A 23,455-nucleotide genomic window follows, 5' to 3' on the forward strand; every position below is an offset into this window, starting at 1 on the left:
TCAAATTGCAGTTACAGTTACACTGTTTTTCCTGTCTTGATGGATTATGCAGCGCTCGATTTCGCCACCAGTAGACGTGGTGGCTGTTGACGGAAGTATTGATCCACTGCTTACAGACCTGCTTTCAGTATTGGTCAGACTCTGAGTCAAAGGTGTAGATGTGGGAGTTTTTTGACCTGAAAAAAAAGAAGACATTATTTAGTGGTCAGTATTTTTATAAACATTTCATGGATTTTCTATGGGGAAAAAAATGTTATTTTTCACAAAATTAAGAAAGACGTGTTGCTTTGAACGTAAGCTAAAATCTTTTGCCGTAACTATTTCGGATGAAAATGCTGCGACTCATAACACATGAGCTACATGCCACTTATACCCTAAAAATCTTATTAAAGGAGAGTCGGGAGAAAGGGCACAGCTGCATTCAAGTCTAAACAAAATATTAGAAATTATTTCTTATTTTATCTGTAGATTGATCAGTCTTACTGTTACTTAATTCTAATTGTTACTCCAGCCATACTAGTGCTAAAAACAGTAAAACGTATTTTATACCTCATTAGCAATTTTTCCATTATAATTACAAGTTATATCATTATTTGTAAAATAAAAACATTACAACGTATTCTAAACTCAAAAATATAGTGTTTTTAAGCCATCTTCTATGTTATTTCTCTAGTACGTTTTTCTGTCGCTATACGAGATCTTCTCAATTCCTGTATCAAATTCCATGATATAAGGGAAGGTTGCCGTCAATGAACCACATAACAGTTTTCGATTTTTTAGAAAGGAAATTCAACTCAAATTTCACGTTAATTATAGGAACAATTTCTCATTGTATTTCTCTTTTAATACCTTCATGATATATATCACTTTCATGATAAATATACACAATGAAGAATAAAAATTAAAAATAAATATTTTAGCATATATGTGGTCCATTCATGGCTACCGGTTGCTATGGATGAACTATCGAGTTTCCATCGATGTACCACATTCTCAAATTAAAAAAAAATCAAGGCGTAACTTAAAAATATTTATAACAGGTGATCAATAAACACTACAAATAACAATAAGTTATAAAAAAAAAGAGATTTATTTTCTAAAATGTTTTATTTTCGAAATAGAGGAACATACAAAAAAAAAAAAAAAAAAAAAACAGCAATTACACAACACACAGCTGTTGTCATCACACTTCGTTCGCCACTTAATACTTTCCCAACCTGTGCAACACTGTTCTTAGCTAATATCTTTGCTGCCTCTTTTGAACTGTTGGAAATTTTTTAAAAATCGATATTGAAAATTTTCGTTCTGCGCAAGATTTCTAAAATGTCAAAAAACTTATTGACCATTTTATTACTGAAACCAGAAGCGTAAGTCTCAAACTACAAAAGATTTTGGTACTAACAGACTTTTTGTCTTAATTAAATCTGCGGACATGTTATTTTTCTCAGCCTCTTGAAAGGCCAATCCCCCCAATTTTTGGAAGTAATTCCAAAAACGTCTTCTCTAGTTTTAAAATATGATTCACTTATCTCATTCCTATTTCGGAGGGCTTATCTCCTAAATTTCTAATAATTGACCAAGGTAACAACAAACCTGTTTTTATCTTCCATGCGACTGTTTAAAATTGCTTTCAGGACTCTATATTGTCGGCAGACTTCGTTAAGGTCCATGCAATTATTTCTGTAAGCTACTGTAGCACATGCTCTCACTTGTCCACTAGCCATATTTTACTAGTATTTGCATTTTTTGGAGCAGCAAAAGTATTTGAAACTGCATTATTATGTTTTAATTTTTTAATAAATTTTATATAAAAAAAATATTGTCTTGAAATTATAATAAAGTATAAATGGAAAATAGTAAAATATTTTCCACGAATTGGACCACTTTGTCAGGTGGTCCATTCATGGAAACACCTAATGGTTCAATGATAGCAAACTGCGACATTTTGAATATTCTTATAGGTGTTACTGCTGTGATGAATCATGATGAAACGTGAAGTATGGGGAACTGTACTTGAAAACGCACTCTTTTAAGTCAATGTTCACGTTTAATTGATTAGTGATATTCAAAAAGCATGTTACAACTAAATGAAAATCTCAATAATTAGTAAGATAATGGTAGAAATCTTTTCTGACCGATTAACAATATGATGAAGTAATTTTAGCTAATTGACAACTCTGCAGTAGACAGTTTTCAGACAAATGAAGGTACTAAAACTGATTACGCGTCTGCACAAACTCTGGTACGGGAAATATCTTCCTTGTCTTGTCATTGAACCGGTTCATTGACGGCAACCTTCTCCTACCTCTCTCGTTTGAAAGCTTATCGTGCCAGCTAATGACTAAAGATAGACCCACTGTCTATTTATTTATTTATTTTTTGTTGTCAACAAATAAGTTTTTTTTTTCTGTTTTTTATTGCACATTACTTCAATGAAGAGCATCCCAAAACAGAGACACATCGGCTCGGATGGATAGAGCGTCATGCTAATAAAAAGGGCGTGGGTTCAAATCCGGGAGAAAAAAAAAAGTCGTATTAATGTATATTTTTTTCTTCATCAGGATTCTAATCCACGTTTCCATAAAATAAATAATAAACTCGTAGTAGGATTCCGAGCTACAGTTCTGTTGTTGTTAAAGTCAGGAAACGATACATTGATTTTAACACAGTAAATCGCAGTTTAGCTTATAAAAAATATTTTAACAAATTAGAAGCGTATATTTTAATTTATTTTGTTGCTTAACTACGCGTTGCTTCAGTCTACATTATCCCGAAATTTGCATTGAAATCAGAAAATCAGCTAATCATTTAACGATTCAAGTTTTAATTTCTCTTCATGTTGATTATTGAAATTAATTGTTGGGATGTTGCAATGAAATGACAAGTTGTTTTGAAAATACATAAATAACTCCGTTATATGCTACCTTAAAAATAATTTAAGTGAAACACCAACGTAAATAAAGCACAAATTTTGAAGAAAACTTCTTCAAAATTTTGTGCTTAAAAAAAGTTTTATTTACGTTGGTTTTTCACTTTAATAATATTGTAGCACAAAGCTTATATGATAATTTTTCATTTCTCTAAAAAATATATCTTTATAATGTAATGAAGTAATATTCAAAATCGTAAAAGGTAACATTCCATTCACCAAAACAGATATAAATAATATCTTAGTAATGTAACAAATATTCTATCAAATAAACTTTTGTTACTCTAAATAAAAGATTAGAATTACCAGAGACTTTTATTTATTTTGGAAAATGCTAAGCATATGGGAAGAAAATTATCCAGAAAGTGAAAATATATCAAATAATAACAAACTGAAAACAGTTGAATTGACTGTAAGTAGTATTCGAAATATGACAGCTTTAATAAAGATTTTAGACTCACAAAAAATAGTGTTTGCAACATTGTCAGAGTTATGTATACAAACAGTGAGATGAAGAATTTAGTATATGAAAAAGAAAAAATCTCATTTTCCGCAAGAAAATAACTTACAGAAAGAAAAAAAACAAAGAAATCAGAATAAAAGCATTCCCAACCACACATATTTGGTGACACCAGAGGAGACGAGTCCTACTATTTTTCAGTTTTGTCTGATCAAAATACAAAACTCGCGAAATTTAAATTCTGAAATCTTGTGCTAGTCCTCCTTCATGTTTGTCCCATTTTCCCCTCATGTAAGATAGTTATGGGACAGAATTTACATTTTTAAAATTTGGAATAAATAAATAAATAAATAAAAAATAAGTTAATAAATACATAAATTTATTAAATAAAAAGACTGGTTTTTTTTGTATGTTACAGATTTTAAATGCTTTTTACATAGCTTAACAAACATACTATTAGACAGTAAGTAGTTACCGCCTTTAAGACAGAACTAGATGCAATATACCGACAGCCTTGTTATCCCATTCAAAAACTACAGTTTCGTCTTTATTATAGATTCAACAGTCTGGAATAGGGAATAACCGATCTGGAAGCAGACTTCATCGCGTCAAAGCTATTAGATTTTTATATGCTGCATTCTTGATAAGTTTGAATTAGTAAAGTAAAACAAAAATTGTGAAATTTGTCCCACTCCTTCTAACTCCCCCTAACGTATTATAGCATCAGAAACTTTGAGTTTAAAGACCGAATAACTTTTGTGTCATCCAAGAAAAGTGGGTTTTGGCAAATTAAAGTTTTCACAATCGAGGATTGCAGCAACGTTTTGAATTGTTTTTTTTTTTTTTTTTTACATTCTCTGTATTTTGTCTTTTTGAATCTGCAATCCTCTATCATATGGATTTTTATCCATACTAAATATCACACAAAAAGTACACTAAAAATAATAATACTTTTAAAGTTTTATCATAACTCATGAATCAATCATCCAAGCATAAATTATCTGAGCAGCAAGAAATGAGCTCAACTGTAATCGTAAATAAAAGATAGTTAAAAAATATAATATTTTAAAACAAAAGCCTATTTATTTCAAAGCAGTGAAAATAAAGATGAAAAACATATTGTAAATCAGTGAATACTATGTATCTTTGTTGTAGGAAATTCTCACATCAGATATGGCTAAAAAAATAACGATTCATAATTACTGTATCTAATCATTTAAAGTTCAATAATACTCCAAAATATACATAACTATTACAAGTACAAAGAATCTACAGGGTGTTCCGTTTTAAACTGCGAGATCTCTATTTCCGCAACCGTTAGTCCTAGATGCATACTTCTAGTTGAAATAATATTCAAAATCAGATGCAAATTTGAAGCAAAAATAAAAATGAGTCAAAAAACACAAAATTTAACTTTTTATACGGACCCTAGGTCCCCTAACTTATATTCAGGGAAATAATCTCCATTGAAAAACAATTCCAACACAAAAAGTTTTACATTAGTGCGACCAATATTCACCGAGATATGAAACGCAGCGTTTTGTGACTTACACCACTTTACACTCGCCGTCAACAGCATCTTTTGGGGGGAAATATAACAGTTAACAAGGGTTTAAAATTATATGTGTGCATAGAGTGTGGTTTTTTAAATTGATTGAGGTTTTGTAGTGTGTTTATGTGTTTCATGGCATAACATTTGCATTTATTTTTGAATAGCAATGAAAAATATAAATATATTTTTTTTTTTTTTTTTTACTACGACAACCTGTCATTCTTCTGAAAGGGCGATAAGTTCAATCTCATTTTCTGTATGGTTCCTTAGAACTTTGAAATGGAATATCTCCTTGAGTTTTGGTCGCACAAATGTCACGTTTTTTGGGTCACTAATGTTTTCAATGGAGATTATGTCGCTAAATATAAGTTAGGGGACTTAGGGCCCGCATAAAAAGTTATATTTTGTATTTTTTGACTCATTTATATTTTTGTTTCAAACTTTCAATATCTTAGCTCTGCATCTGATTTTGAACATTTTTGCAATTGGAATTATGCATCTGGCACTAACGGTTGCGAAAATAAAGGTCTTGTAGGTTAAAATGGAACACCCAGTATAATCCAAATGAAATATCCAAAACGAAAAAAAACACTTTTTGCATGCAAAAAAGAAGGTGGCAATATAATTATATCAAAACAGATGCGTTTTTCGAGCCTAAATAATTTAGCTCTTACAAATTCCATTCATCATGCAATGGGAATTTATCATATGACGCTGTTTACCGATCACAAAGCAAAGCAAATACTAGTCAATGGTAAAGTGAAAGCAATACTGCCATGCGAAACACAAAAGCCGTATCTGCACTTTTTTTTAAAAAATCAAAATTGAGTTATGATCACCAAGTGATTTTTTGGCGCATATTTTACCTACATATAATGTTTTATAGTCATTTATGAATGGGAAATATTTTTTAAAAAATTCTGAAAAAGTTGCATCTGTATTGAATACATGAAGGTACACAACTTAAAACGACAATTTCTCATTTTGAACTCAGATGCAGGTACGACTTTTGCGCTTAGCACGGCAGAATAAGCAATACCAATTGCTTTTAAAAAACAAGAGAGGTAAAGAAGACCCACCAGAAATGCAAAATGTTCATGGTTGCTTTTCGTGATAAGGACAATATTCTCTGACACCATAGCAATTGACACTAGTAGTACGTAGTAAAGCTTGACCGCGAAGCGAAGGCGGATGACCATGAAGCAGAAACATCATTTGTATCGTCCGTACTAGGTTGATTATTATTTTGTAATATATAGGATCAGTGAGAACGACTCTATCTTTTAGGGGCTTTCTGGCTGGTTCTACCTATTACAAATGATACAAAATGAGGTTTCATTTCAAGGTCACCCGCCTTCTCTTCACGGTCACGCTTTACCCTCGTTGAGTGGAATTAAAATAGGAGAAAAAATACATGCGCCCGAAAATGAGCAAAATTTGAAGAGTTTTTTTTTTTTTTTTTCCTGATCGAAAGATCAGAGGGGGAAAAAATCTGAAGTCTTTCGACAAAAAAGATTGATAATAGACGTGTTTATCAATTATTTAACTATTGTGAGGGAATATTTTCATATTTACAACCAATTGACATTTATGCGCATTCAATTATACTTATCAGTTTTACTTTTCTAATATAAGTGGAGACATAAGTACGTTGAAATTTTTACAACTACCTGATCGCACAACGCATTCAAATCTCTGCAGACACACTAAGCTTCGTTCAATCCATTTTTCTATCCTTCTGCGAAGTTCTGTCGGAGCAGCAATTGTGTATAAAACAGGATTCAGCGCAGAGTTGATGGGTAAAATGAAAACTACAACACAAGCATAGAGATTATCTGAAAAGAGAAATGTCTTATTTTCAGTCTCGAGTTTTACAAATTTATAATGACAGTTTAGCAGTTTATAAACAATATTTTAAAATGCAGTTCAGCTTCAATTAAAAAAAAGAAAAAAGAAAAAAAAAAAAAACAAGACGATGACTTGCTTAATTAAATATTTTTTTTTGCTTAAATATAGGACATTATTAGGTAGTTCATTGTTATTTCATTTTCATTGTTATTTCATTTATTTGGGTACCTGCGTTATCTATATAAAAGTTGAGATTATGATCACAAAGTACAAAGAGAAATTTGTTTTGATCATTTCATCTGCAGGATGATTAACAACTTAACGCATTTGTCCGTATCTAACACGGGCGATAGTTACTGGCATATTTGCACATGCCCGTGTCCGACATGGACGTTCTTATGTGCACGTTATTTTATTTCCAATGCTCGCCCGAGTGCCACTATAGTAAAAATAGATAGTTTATATTATTATAGAAATTATTTGCCATAGCTGGTTAACTCTGCAGCATTTTTTTTTTTTTGAATAAACCAAGTTTTCTTGTGTAACGTAGTTCTTAGGTATGAGAAAGGTAATCCATCCATTTTTAATGCCAAGCTAAATTTTTAGCCATTTTTATGCTTGTAAGTATGACAATATGATTAATTTGATTTTAATATTTTTAAACTCAAAATGAAAATGCAATGAAATCGTTTACACTTTTACTGTACTGTAATTTGTTTATGACTTTGGTCCTCCCACTCCTTAGTCACTCCCCTACCCCAACTGAAATTGCTAACAATAATGCTATACCCAATTAATTTTCTGTCAAAAAATAAATAAATAAATGCAATAAAATCTACTATTTTTCGTCAGTTTTTCCAAAAAGAAAAAAACCCTCGATTTAAGGGTTTAAAATTAAAGTATACCTAATTTAAAGTGCTGTATAAAAAAAAAGCCACCGGTCACAATAACTTCAAATTTAAACTGAAATTACTTGATGAAGGGGAAAACTATGTCATAAGAAAATGTCGTTCCTGTAATGCTGTGGCTATATCTTCAATTGACTTTGAGAATCAGTTGATTTCCTCCCTTTTCCAGATTTCACTTTAAAATAATCTGCATCTTCGAATTTCTTTCTTCAATTCCTTGGCAAACATTGAATCATAGTCTTTTTTTCATACTCTTCAATGACCAAAAAAAATTTTTTTTTTTGAAAGCTGTTACCTTGCTAACAGTCTCTGTTCTTGCAAAAGCGTTTCACAAACAGAGCTCGGTACTTTATTGAAGGACTAATAATTAGAACCCGCATTATATGTAAATACATACGTGTGTGGGTGCTTTTCTCAACACATTAACAATTGCCAATAACAAGTAAAAAAAATCGTCTCCTTAATAATTGATAGTTGTTAATTTTACAAATACAAGACATTGAAGTACACAAATCAATGATCAGAAACGAAAAAAGTTTAAATTTTGCGACAGTTTTAAATTTAAATCTCATAAAAAAATTGAAATACTGTGTCCTAACTTAAATATTTCAAAAACTCATGAAGATGTTTTTAAACGTTTGTTCAATCAATTAATAATGAAAAAGAAAACAGACATTACATTATTATTTCATGAAACTTTTGACAGCTATACCTAGAATTTTGAAGAAATATCTCCATTTTTCACAAGTCTTCTTACTCTTTTACACTGCAAACATTTATGCAGTTATATCTTTTATTGCCTTAAGTAGAACCATGCTTTGAAAATTCTTAAAATATTTATATAAAAGTATTATTTGTTAATTTATGATTCAATTTTCATATACGGAGACAAAATGACAATAAACTAGGAAAAGTTTCTAATTCACGTGTTTTATTCTCTTTTGGCCCGATTTTTGCACAATTACAATCACATTAGTGCTACTTCGAAACATATTGCTTATATCGCCAATTAGAAGTTTTATGAATGAACAATTCCAAAACTTTAATGATAATATATTATGGTCCGTAAATGATTAAGAAAACATACAACCACTGTAAACATTATTATATACCCAAACTTGTTTTTGTGTGGTGGATAGGGACCGTATAAAAAAAAATTGCATTAAAAAAAATTGTTTGAAACTCCACGAGTAGCTTTAAAAAGTTGTTTTCGCAACACAGTTATAATTTTTTTTTTATGCGGTGGGTAGGGACCGCATAAAAAAAGTCTCACGTAGAAAATAACCCCAAAACTTACAAAACAACTAAGAATATCCTATCTTTAAAACAAATCAAAGTAAACCAAGTGGTGACAATTTTGCCTAGTAGTAGGACAAAATTTTCCGAATAAGGAATTTTTTGGGAGGTCAGAGTGACTTCCCATCGGGGTGCCTATGTCGTCACTTGAAGATACTGCCTCCCACTTGTTTTAAAAATAATTTCGTCAATTGAGTCCCAATCTGATTGAAATTTTCATATGCCGCAAAAAAAAAAAAAAAAAAAAAGCGCAAAAAAGACCGCACGAAAAACAGGTTTGTGTGTATTTTGATTTTATTCAATTTAAAATTCAGAAATCAGAAAAAATATTTACGTGAAATGGAAACCCCAACTAGAGCCAATAGTTTTATCAAAACAATAGGAATCCAACATAGGCAATCTGTGAGGACTATGAAGAAGAAACGAAGAGCCAGAACTGCATCTTCATGTTTTTTCATGATAACAGGTCTCGCCGACTGTCGGTCACGTTTGATAATGAAGAACATTCTTATGTACAGTACAATGATTAATATCACCTGGAAGAAAAAAAAGCGTGTGTTATTGAGGTAAGCTTTAGTAACCAAAATCGAAATACATATTCAATTTTTTCAAGTGCTTTAAGTATATTAGAAGATCTGAACTTAAAATAAGTTGGGGTCGTGTGTAAGGAAGAATTATTAAACCCATTGAAAATTAAAAATAATAATAGTTGCACTATTGACGAATTTAATCTTTTATACCATTCTATAATGCATTAGCAGCGTGAAAATACGAACGAATTTTAATGTAATCTTTTAGGTGAAGTGTGTTGGTACTTATATTCCTTTTCATCAAATACTGTAATTTACTCCAATTCTGCGTCTTGATTCTTAGTTCATCTTTCTGATTATAAGGAACAGATTATTTGAGATAAGTTTTAGTAACCAACATCAAAATACATATTCATTTTTTTCAAGTGCTCTACTGATATTAGAAAATTTGAACTTAAACTACGTTCGGATGTAGTGTAAGGAAGAATTATTAATATCATTAAAAAATGAAAAATTATAATAGTTACACTATTGTTAGATTTGATGTTTTGTACCATTATATTATAGACAGTTTTGAGTTATTATTTCTCATAGCTGAAATTTCCACAACATGTCATTTTTAATACAAAGGTGGCCATAATTATAAGGACAAGAGAAAAATCCTCACAATCTTGACTGCATTTGGTCGGAAAGTTATGCAAATTTTATAACTGGAAACTAGTGGTAAGAGAACTTTTTGTATTACTTTTATTCGAAATACATAGGAATTTCGTATTCATAGAATGAAGTTTGAATTTATACGTGCCTGAAATATGGACAACATTCTAAGGACAATTAAATTTGTTTGTTCTAAAAAGTAAAACTTGCTTGTTTTTTGTTTTGCATGCTGCACTACATAATGATATGAATGCTTAGTAAGTGATAGGGGATGTCACATTCTATTTTTAGTCATGCCGCTAAGTACTAAACTTAAAGAATTTGAGAAAAGAGAAGTGGTTGATTTTAAAAACTTCATGACTTACTGCACGTCAAATAAAAACAAATCTGAATAGACAGCGATTGGTCATTTGGCTTGGGTTTATCAATAGATCTATTTTAAACAAATTTAAGAAGGTTCTTCTGCCTTTATATAGGAGTTTAGTAAGACCTCATTTGGAGTACGCTGTTCAGTTTCGGTCGCCTTATCTGAAGAAAGATATTTTTGTATTGGAAAGGGTTCAAAGAAGGGTAACTAAATTAGTAAGGGAACTCTCAGATTTAGATTATGATACCAGACTTAATAGGCTTAACATGTATAGCCTGGAGCAAAGGAGAGTCAGAGGGGACATGATTCAATTATTTAAATTCATCAAAATGAAAGATGTAAAGGGATTAAATTTTTGCAGGGAAAGCAGGACAAGGGGTCATTGTTTTAAGCTATTTAAATCTCAGGCTAACTTGGAAATTAGGAAAAGCTACTACTTTAGCAGGGTCGTGGGCACTTGGAATAGCTTACTGGAAGAGGCGGTAATGAGCAAGGGGGTGGATAGCTTTAAGAGGGCCATTGATATTCATTGGAGACTAATTAATTGACTAGGACCAGCCTAGCTGGGCCCAGAGCCTGTTGCTGGTCGTCACATTTGTATTTGTATTTAAAGTTTTCTCAAAAATTTCGGCAAATAAGGACCACAAAGACGAACAGGTAGGAAACTTTTCTGTTTCTGAACGTGTGAAACACATGATAATAAGACGAGCTTACTCCAAAAAACAAATATCATGAGATAGTAGATGGGAATTCAAGTTACGATGCAACTCTCGAGTTATTCAATATGTTTTACAAAGAGAGAAAAAGTTTCATGATGTGAAATTAATGTCACGACCGACTCTTAAAAAAGTTCATAAGAGACCAAAGGTTGAGCGTGCCAAAAATGCGTTCTTGTTGATAAAAAGTGGGATAATGTAATCTTTTCTGATGAGAAAAAGTTTAATTAGGACGGACTAGTTGGTTTTTGCTACTTCTGGTACGATCTCTGTGAAGGAAAAAACAAATTTCAAAGCGTACATTTGGAGGCGGCTCATAAATAATCCGAGGAAGTTTCGCAATGGACCAAAACTATACCAATATATTTTATTCCGGGCAGAATGAATTCTTAGAATAATGTTGAGGTACAGAGCAATATTATTAAAAAAAAGGGGGAAAAAACCCCACCATCAGTTACGAGTTCAAACAATTAGTTCCAGCAGGATAATACATGTTTTCTCAAACCTCAAAATGATTTCTTTGTCCTTATTTCGTGAAATTACTGTACTGGCCCGAAAAAAAGGCTAGATCTAAGTTTAATGGAAACTTTGTGAGGCATTCTGGTCCCCGAAGTATGAAAAAATGATATTCAATATCGAAAAAAGCAAAAACTAATTTTCTCCAAAAAAAGCCAGAATAAAAATTTTCAAGAACGTTCTTCAATTTCCATAACATCAAGACTGATACAAGTGGCTGAAAAAAAGTGGGATATTACAGATTACTAAATATTTTCAGGGCAAAACGCTAGTTGTCCTTATAATTTTGTCCAGTTTTAACAATGAATTTTTAAAATTAATCATGGTAAAACATTTATATTTTGTATTTTCAAATGTCCTGCATTGCATAACGATTTCTATCATAAAAAGGCATTTTGTGCATAAATTTCACGAAATTATTTCATAAGTAATTTTTTTTTACTGGTCAACTTTCTGTGTGTCCTTATAATTCTGACCACCACTGTAACCAAATAACAGCGATTTCTGATATTTTTTTGCTCAGTAAAAACAGAGTAACACAGTGCAATCATTACAGCACAAAAATTAATTCAAATCAATTCTTACAGCTGAGAAATTTATCCCAAAAAATACTAAAGCAGAATATTCCCATCCCAGGAGATATGGATCGTCGATGTGGAGGGGGAAGCAAAGGCCGTTGCTCGAGTAGAATCCTTGCTCTTGAGGCCACGTTAATACTGGAATAATAGCAAGCAAAAATCCAACTGCCCAAACGGCTCCCAAACAATATCGAGCACCAGCAAGTGTTACTACTCGAACGTTGGTTCGTATGCAACGATACCTGGAACAAGCAGTTCAAACACTATTAGTATTATGAATAAGAACACGTTACACAATGTAAAAAATCCTGTATTATTTTTAGTTCCATGAGAAACAACTAATGAATTTACAATCATGATAAAGTGAAGTGTTTATGTTCACAATATCTTTACGCCTGGTAGTTATATTTTAAAACACAGTAATTTTAGCGATGGTCTACATTAGCATTAAAGGTAAAGGTTAATTGCTTAAATTGTAAATTAAGTAATGACAAGAGAGTTGTGTGATTCAACAGCAGAGGAAGAAAATCATCCAGTTTAATGACTACCAAATTTTATTGTCAATTAGAGTAGAAATAAAGTATGCAATGTAATCACAATTGGTATTAGTATTGAACAAATGCTCAGGATTCGTCATTGTAGATTTATATATTCAAAATCAAAGTTCGTGTATCCGTATTAATATGTTTTTCAAGTTACTGATTCTGCAACAGCATAAACAATTCTAAACGAAAGAAAATTCAGTGAGACTCCGCCGTTTCTACCTCGACTGCAATTTCCACTGGCCAAATTTCTAGATGTGCGAACAATTTTCAACTCAGACAAAAATTTTCGTGCCCATTTCATTTTATTTTATTTCTTTTCATGTTTTAGATAATTTACGTATATCAATAAATAATTAATATATGATTGCTCTAAAGTTAATAATTATTTCACAATCATTTATTTTTCTCATCAGTAGTACTTGAATGCATAAAGCTCCCTTGTAATATTTATTTACCGTTTATTTTCGTGTCAAAATAGTGTTAAAAGTGCAAAATTTTGGCAAATATTCCTGGAACAAGTTTAAAGACTCAGTATTTTTGCCTTGTTGTAATGACCACAAATACGTAATGAAAGGGCTAATTTTTCAAGGAAGCTGAAATAAAACACTTGTTAAGAGGTTAAATTTACTGCTATCTTATTTTCCTCTAAACTGCTAATTTTTTTAATTCTATGACTGACAAAATATAGAATGAGGCCGTTTAACCTACTTATAATTACAATTGTATGGAGAAATAAGGTAAAAAAAGTATAAAAATGCTAGAGCTCTTTATTGAAATATATAATCCTCATAAGATTGTTAAATGCATAGATATACAAAATGTTCTAGTTACTTTTCTACAGAATATGCTAATTATAATATGAAGCACATAATGGCATTGATGTACATACCTTTCGAATGTAATGAGGGACAGAATTAAAACCGATACTTCACTCGATATCATTGCTATGACACCACAAGCAGTGCAATGCCAACTTGACATCCATGCATGAGCATATTTATTATATTTGTCTCTAAAAGAAACGTCTTGAGCACCAACAGCTACTAAATATATCCCCATCAGCAAATCTGCAACTGTATACATTTACAATAAATGACTAATGTAGTTAACAACATCTAAAATAAGTAAGGATAATTTTGCAATGAAGCTCAAAAATAACTCAGCAATTTCAGTCAAATAAAATGTCTTCAATGTAATACTGGCTTTTTGATTTGGCATATTTAATATTTAAAAACTAAATATTAAGAAAAAATGTGTCCAAATCAAATAGGAATAAAAAAGGATACTTAACCCCTTCAGTTGGAATCATGAAATAATAAACCCCAGTTTTTTTGGTTGGACTTTTAGAGTACTATGTCAAAGAGCATCTTACAAACAAAATTTCAAGCTTGTTGGTAAAAAATTAAAAAAGATTAAGTCAAGTCTCGTACTCCAGACAAACATTTAGCAATAAATACTTCAGCGAAAAAAAAAAGGCTAAAACATCGCACAAGTTGTTTTTCTTTTGTAAAACTTTCAACAAGCGATAGAAAAACATAATATCAGCATTTTAAAATTTTTGAATAAACGATCATACATTAAACTAAATCAGAAATAGAACTAAAATTTTGTAGCGAGAATCCATCATTAGAAAATTATGCCATTTCGGGAACCCCAGCGGGCGCTGTTTTTGCCGTGCGCATTTCGTTTTGTCAAGGTGGTCCCGCCGACCCGCCGAATCCCAATCTTCCAATCACTATTTGGATGCGTTGCCAATCCCAAAATGAGAAACGCTTACATAGATAATATCAAGCAGAACGTAAAGCGTCAAGTACAAAAAATATCACGTAATTTGAAGTTCATGTCCGGTATACACGACACCAGGTCTGATCTGAAGGGAATAGACGGTGAAAAACATCAGAAATCCTGTCAAAAAGTAACTGTGTTTAATATTAAGAATTGCAATGAAATTTGAAAAAGCTGCATGATTGATATGATTCTTCCAACTAAGATTTTCCTTCAAAGCGGGATTTATAAAAGAAATCAGTAGTACGGTTCCAAGTCAATTTACCTGCCGTTTTCGCTCCAATTTCAAAAATTATGTTTAAAAGTATTATCTCGATGGAGTTTCAAGAATAATGTTATTTTTTCCTTTTAAAGCAATTTCCAGCTGCAGTTTTGAAGTCGGTTCTTTTTTTTTTTTTTCAAAATCAGTAATTTTATTTTGACACTTATCTAAAAATGCTTTTCTCCCAACGTTAATACACTGTTCGTGTGCGCCTTTTGCAGTCCTGGAAATTTTAAACGATTTTCCACTTCGCGCCAAGCACTAACGCAGCCAGAATAATTGCCTTCTAGGGTCCTTTCGGTCATGACAGACCTTATATGATATAAACTGATATTAGGGTAGGAAATATGCATTAAATCCAAGGATTAGGGGAGGGGGGAAGGTTGGCCCTCAACCTTTCTCTTTCTTTCTTTTTTCTTTCACAGACACAATTTTCAGTTTTAGATGTCGGCGCCACCTACAGGTCTTTAACTAACATTCCTTCAACGGGAAGAAAACTCGATGAAATGTGGGTCAAAATAAAAAATAATTATGTATGAATGTAAAAATGTTTCGTCTAATTAAGTTAAAAAGAAAGTTAAATAAATGTTCTTTATCGACGTAAAACTTTATAAAACCCTGCACGTAAAGACATAGGATGTATTATTGATTACTGTTTAGCAGCTTTACAAGAATTTTACTAATTATTATCTCAACACGTAAAACGCATAGTGAATTAAGGTAGAATATTTAAACAGAATAAGGAGGAGCGAAGTGAATAGCTTTATTTAGACAAATATTGCAACAACGCTTTAATGTTTTCAATAAAACAAATTAAATTAAAAAAAATACCTTTAAAAATACTTAAAAAAATATGCATTTTAGAAATTTCACTCAGAGCAGCATTATGGACGGATTAATTGCTTAATGATTAAATGTTATACTCACATGCTAGGTTTTTAATGAACAATGATAAAACACGATCCTCTTTTCGTGATAGCACTCTCCATGTCAACACTACTGTGTTTCCAGCGCACGTCATTAGAGCAACAAACCATACAGACATCCTCAATGCTGGCCAAACCAGGAGATGTTCAGTTGATGACAGACCGTCTGTTTTAGGGGTACAAATGCGAACATATGGAGCATAGCTGCAGTAAAAGAATTTCTTGAAATATCTGTAACAAAAAAGAAATGGTATCAGATAATTTTTTTACTGGTAATAATATTGCAGAGCTAGAATTTTTACGTGCAGGGAGGTTGTAGAGCCTCCTATATAGTTTAAAAAATATTTCTCGTTCGTAAAATGGAAACTCTATCTTTTCTCAGTTCTTTAAAAATGAAAAAAAAAAAAAGCGTTATTATTTCTGTGCCTCAAAGCCAGACTGACGTAAGTCCAAAAAATTGCGATTTTCCGATTAATAGAGCATTGTATGTAGAAGCCTATTCCTTATCGAGCCATGTGAACGCAATTCTTTAAAAAAATTCCTTTTCAATTTTGTACCAGGGTTAAAAGAGCACGCGTCAAATCTTTTGCATGCGCCAGAAAAACGTTTTTTTCTCTCTCCTGTAAAATTACCATAATGTGACTTACGTCCATGTAACTCTGAGGTACAGACTTCTCTTCTTGATACCAAGTGCTACCGTTTTTTGTTTGTTTAAATGGTTTAAAGTTTAGTTGACGGTAAGAAAACGATCATTTTTTGAGCTCTTTTACTATCACGGCAGAGTTACCAATGAAAGAATACTAAAAATAACCGTTTTTATACCTTAAAGTAATCTTTAAAAATAAATAGATTAGAGAACTTGGTAGCAAGAAGCAAAGAAAAGCGATTTTTGTTTTATATTTAAGGAATTTAAAAAATAGTAGAGTTTCCGTTTCATAAAAATTCATAAAAAATGCATATGTATTTTTCTTTTTTTTTAGAATTTGAATAACAGGCGTTACAAGATATTGTCGTAGTACTGGAGCATCTTTGATTCTGTATGCATGTAACATTACTTGAAAATGAAAATACAAGTACTTTAGAAAGACGGAAGAAAACGTAGTGTACGGCCTTTAAAGGCGTCTAAGAAGTTAGAGTTAAAATTAGTAGCTACGACAATACGTTAACTGTTGAAATTAGCTTATCTTTAGAATCATAAGGAATTACGTGACATAAATAAGCGTCTTTTCGTTAGGCTACATCAAACTGGGTATGGATGGCAGTTTCAAGATTTGTCCTGGCTCGGAAAAATTTCGATAGTGTATTTAACTACTCCAGATTTTCATAGAGTTAAAATATATAAATAAAAAGAGAAAAAAGATTGCTTCTTGCTTTAGCACTCATAATCGTATATTGAGACGATAGCGATGGAACATCAGGACTATATCTCAATTTCAGCCGATGTTTCATTGAAATGGATAGGATATAGTGGGGGTTTTGGGTAGGCGGGAGGTAATTATACGAAAACAAAAGTTCAACTTACATGAATTCCAAACTAGTTAGAGGATGAAACAATTGGATGTCAATATTTTTTATTTCCAATCCTTGGAGATATCTAGGAAAGATAAATCACACTTAAATAATAAACAAAAATTCGAGTTTCAACATTCAAGGAAATGTAATTTCGGAAGAATAATATCAAACTTACAGAGATTTCAATGAATGTAAATCTCGAAATATTTCTGTTGGCAAAGATGTGATCATGTTGGATTCTAAGTTCCTGTAAATACAAGTGTAAAAAGAATTCTAAATTCAGATTTATATACAAAGAAATGTATTTATAATATACAAATAAGATGGGGGATATTTTTTAAAACGAACAGAACTAAGCAAATTAAGAAATTGAAAAGTATGCTAGATTTTGTACTCACAGTTTATTCAAGTTCTTCAAATTGAAAAATAATTTTGGCTTCAAAAAAGTTAGTAAATTGTGTGATATATCACTGAAAAAAGAAATGAATTACAATTAGTGCATTATATTGGTGCCACAAAATAATATTTCCCTTTTTAATTTTTTGTTAATTCAATTTATTTTTGTAGACTAAGCATCATTAAAATATTTTTTAAATTTCAGATCTAATACTATCTGATAACAACTACATACTAACAAAATTTTAATAACACTTCGTATAAAATAAATGATTTTTGGCATGTTGACATACATCATATCAAAGGTTTACCAATGAGCATGTTACTTTTGGACTATACAATATGTTTTTTAAATTGAAAACCACTTACAGCTCGATCAGTTTCACAAGGGAAGAAAAGGACGCTTCTTCAATATCTTCAATGAAATTGTTTTTCAATATTCTAAATTAAAAGACAAAACAAGAAAAAAGGGAAATAGATTAGAGTTCACATTTTGCATGAAAGCATAGCATGATGAATAATTGCCTTACATTTATCAATATTGTATACTTAAGAAGTTCTGAAACCATTATTTTGTTTTATCATTTTCGTCATGAAGCAAAAGATAGAAACACTAATCCTTTTGTTGGAAATGGTAAATTCTAGTCATTTCAAAGAAGGAAAACGAATTATTCTTGAAAAATTATTCCCTTCACCATCAAAAAAGATATTTCTTTTATAAGACACTCCGACGAACCAAATGAAGTAGAAGATTGAAGGAGTCGGACTGATTTTGGGGTAAAGAAGCTGTTTTTTTTATTATTATTATTTTTTTAATATATCTTTCTGGTTAATAATATACTCCTTAATAATAGCATTATATATTTCTTAATAATAGCAAGAAATGTAAAAAGGAAAATATTCAACAATAATACTTACAGCACTTCTAGAGAGGTCAAATGCCGGAAGGTTGACCTTTGAATTTTGAGTAAGCTATTTTTGCCTAATCCTCTGTAAAAGAAATAGCATTGATATTTTTTGATTAAAATGATCAAGTTGCTATGTTAAAAAATAGCTAAGAATACACAAAATAATGTCAGTTGTGATGAATTTGTTCTCCAATAATAAATAAATAAAATGTTTTAAAGACAGAAGGTAAGATTCGATTGATGACTTCAAAAGATTTTCTATTAATAGTAATATGGCTGTAAGAATGAAAAGTTCATTTTAGTCTAGATTTATTCAAATGTATGCGTTTATCTAAAATGCATACACAAAATCGTAAAAACAGTGATTGAGAAAATTTATTAGTATAATTTTTTGTTAGCATAATCATAAAATACGAGTACATATCTGTACCTCAGAGGTCAGAGCCATAACAACGTAAGTCACATAATCGTTACTTTAGAGGAGAGAGGGAAAACGTTTGTCCGGAGCATAGAAAAAAAAAGATGGGACGCGCTGTTTTTTAACACTGGTAAATAATTACAAAAGATTTTTTTTTTTAGTATTACGTTCATATGACTCGATGCGGAATTGAATTATACATAAGATGCACTAATAAACAGAAAATCGCAATTTTTGGGCTTTCCTCAGTCGGACTCTAAGATGCAGATATATAAAGAAAAGTGTAGCACCAATTCGTAAACAACCAACAACTTCATAAGTTTGTTATCGAAAAACCTTAAACACTAATTTTTCTGGACTTTCGTCAGTCTGACTCTAAGATGCAGATACAGTGGCTCCCAAAAGTGTTCGTACACCTACGACTTTCAATGGAATAAGTCATTATCCATTGGTTAAAATTAATATTTCGGAATAGGTATTTTATTATAAGATCTGTGATCTATTCTTAACAAAACTACATGAAAATTTTTAATAAAACATTAAAACATAATTTTTAAAAAATCAAAAACCAAAAATTGCCGGAAATTTCATCTTATAAAAGTCTTCGTACACTTTGGAAAAAATGTCAAAAAATTAGTAAATAATCTAAAATTTTACAAAGTTATTATTTAGTAGGATATCATGCAGTATCAACAACAGCTTTTAAACGTATGGGAATAGATTTCATTGTTTTTTCTTTCTTTTTTTTTGTGCAGTTTCCGAGTAAGTGTTCAGCCGCACTTCGAGTCCTATTGTTTCTAGTTCGCTTTTCGTTTTAATGGTGTATTTTCGTAATCCAGCTACCAGATATCTCCAAACATGTTCCATTAAGTTTAAATCTGGCGATCGAGGAGATATTTCTAAGCTTAAGGACAATTTTTGAGAAACCAAACGCAAACGTGTGCTTTATCTGGTCTTCTTGATAAAATACAAAGTTGTTTCCGATTACCAAATTTTGGGCTAATAGTTTAAAATTGTTTTTTAAAATATTTAAATAAACAGAATGATTCATTATTTCATCAAAAAATTCCCAGTTTCCAAGTCCTGATGCTGTAAGGCACCCTCACACTAGAACACCTTCACCGTCCTGATTAACTGATCCAACTAAGTTCTTAAGATTAAATTCCTCATTTTTTCTTCTATTTACAATTATACAACAATTTAACCCAAAGTGTTGAATTTATTTTCATCTATAAGTAAGACGTTGTTCCAAAACGTTTTGAGCTTATTTATCATTGATATTACGACGGAAAGCGTAAGCTTACTGTTTTTCGCATGAACATGAAAATTTCTGCGGGAAGAGGTCCCATTTAATCTAGCTAATCAGAGAACTTGGCGAACAATTTTAAGTGAAAATTAAATGTAAAATGTTTCATTCAATTCTGCAGAAACTTTTTCAGCACTCAAATGTGTATTTTTCATAATTTTTTTAACTGTAAACTTCCGATCACGCATTGTTAACTTTGCCAGTTGACCTTTTCTTACCTTGTTTTCGATCCGATTCCTTTCTTTAAAGCATTTTATCAAACACTTTACTATAGAATGGAATAAATTAACTAATTTAGAGACATTTCAAACCAATTTTCCACTACTGCGGGGAAAAAATTCAACTTTCGAATGGTGTTTGTGGTTCTTTTCGAATACCAGCGATTTTAAAGTAATAAGCACAATATTAAGGAATAAATACACAAAAAATTAAAGCCAAATAACCTTAAAGGGTCAACACAATGCAAAAATAATAAAAAAAACGACATGTGATAACTTTAATCATGAATTTATTCGAAAATATTTCAGTGTACGATGACTTTTGTGGCGTATTTTTTCTCTAACTCTTCGTTTTTTGACAAATTTCAAAAATAAAATCTGGTAATATTTTGAAAAAAAACTACTGGGTTTTATTCAGAATGGCATAGGAATGGTGTGAAAAAAAATTGGACTTCATATTCGAATTCAGTTTTGCGTTATTTTGGTTTTACTACAAAATTTCAAGGTGTACGAACACTTTTGGGAGCCACTGTATACAAAGAAAAGTGTAGCACAAATTTGTAAACAACTAACTTCATAAGTTTGTTATCGAAAAACCGTAAATACTAATTTTTCTACCCATAATTAACGATTGAGGTGACGAAAAAAAAACTAATTTAATGCACTGATGTATATTTTTCTATTTTGTAAACTTTTTCGTAATACAAGGAAAGTGTTATAAATGCTACTTACAGCCAAAATAGCTTCCTTAGGGGTGGGAAAATTCCCAAGTTGGTCAATTTATTCTCTGTTAAATCTCTAAGAAAAGGAAAAAAAAAACATTAACTTGAATTTGCAAAAAAATGCATATAATATTTGTTATGACGTTTTATTAACTTTACATAATTATCTATAAATACGTATATTTGTTCCAAAATATTAGAAGCAAGAAAAATATTGCAATATATGTTTTTTTCTCATAAATATAAAAGTATATATTGTACGCATTAAAATTTTAAACATCGATCGTGTAGTTAGGAATTAAAAAGACATTTATGTAAGACGATTTTTTACTTACAAAACATTTAATGATGGTAAATCCCTTAGTACGTCGGTGTTCAAATTCCTAAGGCTGTTACTTTGCATAACTCTGTAAAAATTAAAACATTGTATTCCTGAAATAGTATGAAACATTTTCATAAAATAAAACTTTTACCAAGATGTCAAAAATTAATCCAATTATTTCAAAATAAACATGATGATAAGAATAATAATAAACTGCTATAACACAAAGTGGCATAGTTGGACTCTTCTCAAAGAATATGGAAGATATTTTTTAAATGCAAAAAAGAGTGGCGATCCGGCGACAAATGATAGTATAGTATTTTTAGTGGCCACCGTTTATTTAGTGACCACTTAATGAATGACGACTGCTAATATAGATCTTTAGTATATACATGTAAAGGCTTTTGTAAATTCCCCCTTCCCCCATTCGGTGAATATTTTTGGAGCGTTAGTGTTTGGTGCAGTTTGTTTTATTTGAGCTTGATACTGAGTGTAAGTAAATGTAACGTTACACTCAATGTCAATGTTCGGGGAAACTCGCTTTAGAAATAATATTTCTTTCTCTAGTAACAATACTAACAGATGTAAAATGATGACATGCTTTTGGAAATGAAATTTTGCTTAATTGTGTCTATTTCTCCACCTGTGACAGTAACCTATGTAAAATATTTTCATAGGCGAAGAGTAGAAACTAGCGAAAATAGTTTCATTTTTCTTATCCTCGGCATTAACGGAGGTAAATGAGTGAACGGTCCTTTCTGGAAGGGAAACTTAACAATCACTTTCTGTTAATCGGAGAGCATCGATTATTTCTATGATCTTCGTAAATATGAGTAGTAAAAACCAGCAACTCTAAATGGAACGAAACATTATCAAAACGTCTTTGTACTGAGCTAAGAATAAAACGAATAGTAGGGTCTATTGTGGTAAATGGTCTCAGAATTTCAATGCTTTGCTTAAGATCCCCCCCTCTTTTTTTTGATGAATTGAGAGATAAAATAATGTGTATTGTGTTCAAGACTACACAGTCTGAGAGAAACTGGGTATGAAAAATTTGACTTTATGACTGTTTGTAAGCAAAAGAAATCGTGTTTACATTAACCCCGACGTGTTTCCACTTACCCCAGAGATGAGGTGGTAAATGGAAACAGCGATTTCTTTCCCCATGAGGTTGATGCAGGTAAGTAACAGCAATATACACTGTCAGTAGTATTGAGAGATGAACTTTTGCGCACTGTGTTCAAGAGTATTGAGAGAAGCTAGGAAAGAAAAATTGGACTTTATGCCTGTTTGTAAGCAAATGAAATCGTGTTACATTAACCCCAGCGTGTTTCCATTTACCCCAGAGGCGAGGGGGTAAATGGAAATAGTGATTTCTTTCCACATGAAGTTGATGCAGGTAGGCAATAGCAATATTATATATCTATCAACTTTATGTGGAAAGTTGATGCATGTAGAGTCAACTTACAACACAATCAGAACACAATCAGTTTCGAAGCTTAAGAAGTTTCATACAACAAAACGCAATATGAGGCCCATAGTCACATGTGATCCTCTGAATCATTTAAATGTAATCAAAAATAATTTAGAAAGAAAAAAAAAATGAAAAAATTAAATTATTACCTAAACTTATGTAAAATGAACACAAAAGTGTAATTTCATTAAATTTAATCTTCCGAAGAATAGAAAGAATAACAAACTTAGTTGTTTCCCACTTACTCCAGAGTACAGTACGTATGGGGTAATATAAACACCTAAATTGCACATCAAAAATAGCA

The 23,455-nt window shown here is 31.1% G+C and overlaps 1 protein-coding gene across 1 annotated transcript in view; it reads right to left on the minus strand.

Moving 5' to 3' along the window:
* The window catches only part of LOC129219076 (relaxin receptor 1-like), a 62,482-nt gene continuing 39,027 nt past the window's right edge, over window positions 1-23,455 (minus strand). Inside the window, exons 2-13 of the mRNA XM_054853394.1 lie at window positions 22,800-22,936; window positions 21,691-21,762; window positions 21,366-21,431; window positions 18,702-18,773; window positions 18,153-18,224; window positions 17,563-17,634; window positions 15,877-16,106; window positions 13,792-13,975; window positions 12,365-12,599; window positions 9,328-9,529; window positions 6,612-6,776; window positions 1-176 (exon numbers count right to left, since the gene is read on the minus strand). Of these exons, the coding sequence (XP_054709369.1) occupies window positions 1-176; window positions 6,612-6,776; window positions 9,328-9,529; window positions 12,365-12,599; window positions 13,792-13,975; window positions 15,877-16,106; window positions 17,563-17,634; window positions 18,153-18,224; window positions 18,702-18,773; window positions 21,366-21,431; window positions 21,691-21,762; window positions 22,800-22,936 (1,683 nt within the window). The remainder of the gene's footprint in view (window positions 177-6,611; window positions 6,777-9,327; window positions 9,530-12,364; window positions 12,600-13,791; window positions 13,976-15,876; window positions 16,107-17,562; window positions 17,635-18,152; window positions 18,225-18,701; window positions 18,774-21,365; window positions 21,432-21,690; window positions 21,763-22,799; window positions 22,937-23,455) is intronic.

The sequence above is a fragment of the Uloborus diversus genome, chromosome 3, assembly GCF_026930045.1.
Source record: "Uloborus diversus isolate 005 chromosome 3, Udiv.v.3.1, whole genome shotgun sequence".
NCBI lineage: Eukaryota > Metazoa > Arthropoda > Arachnida > Araneae > Uloboridae > Uloborus > Uloborus diversus.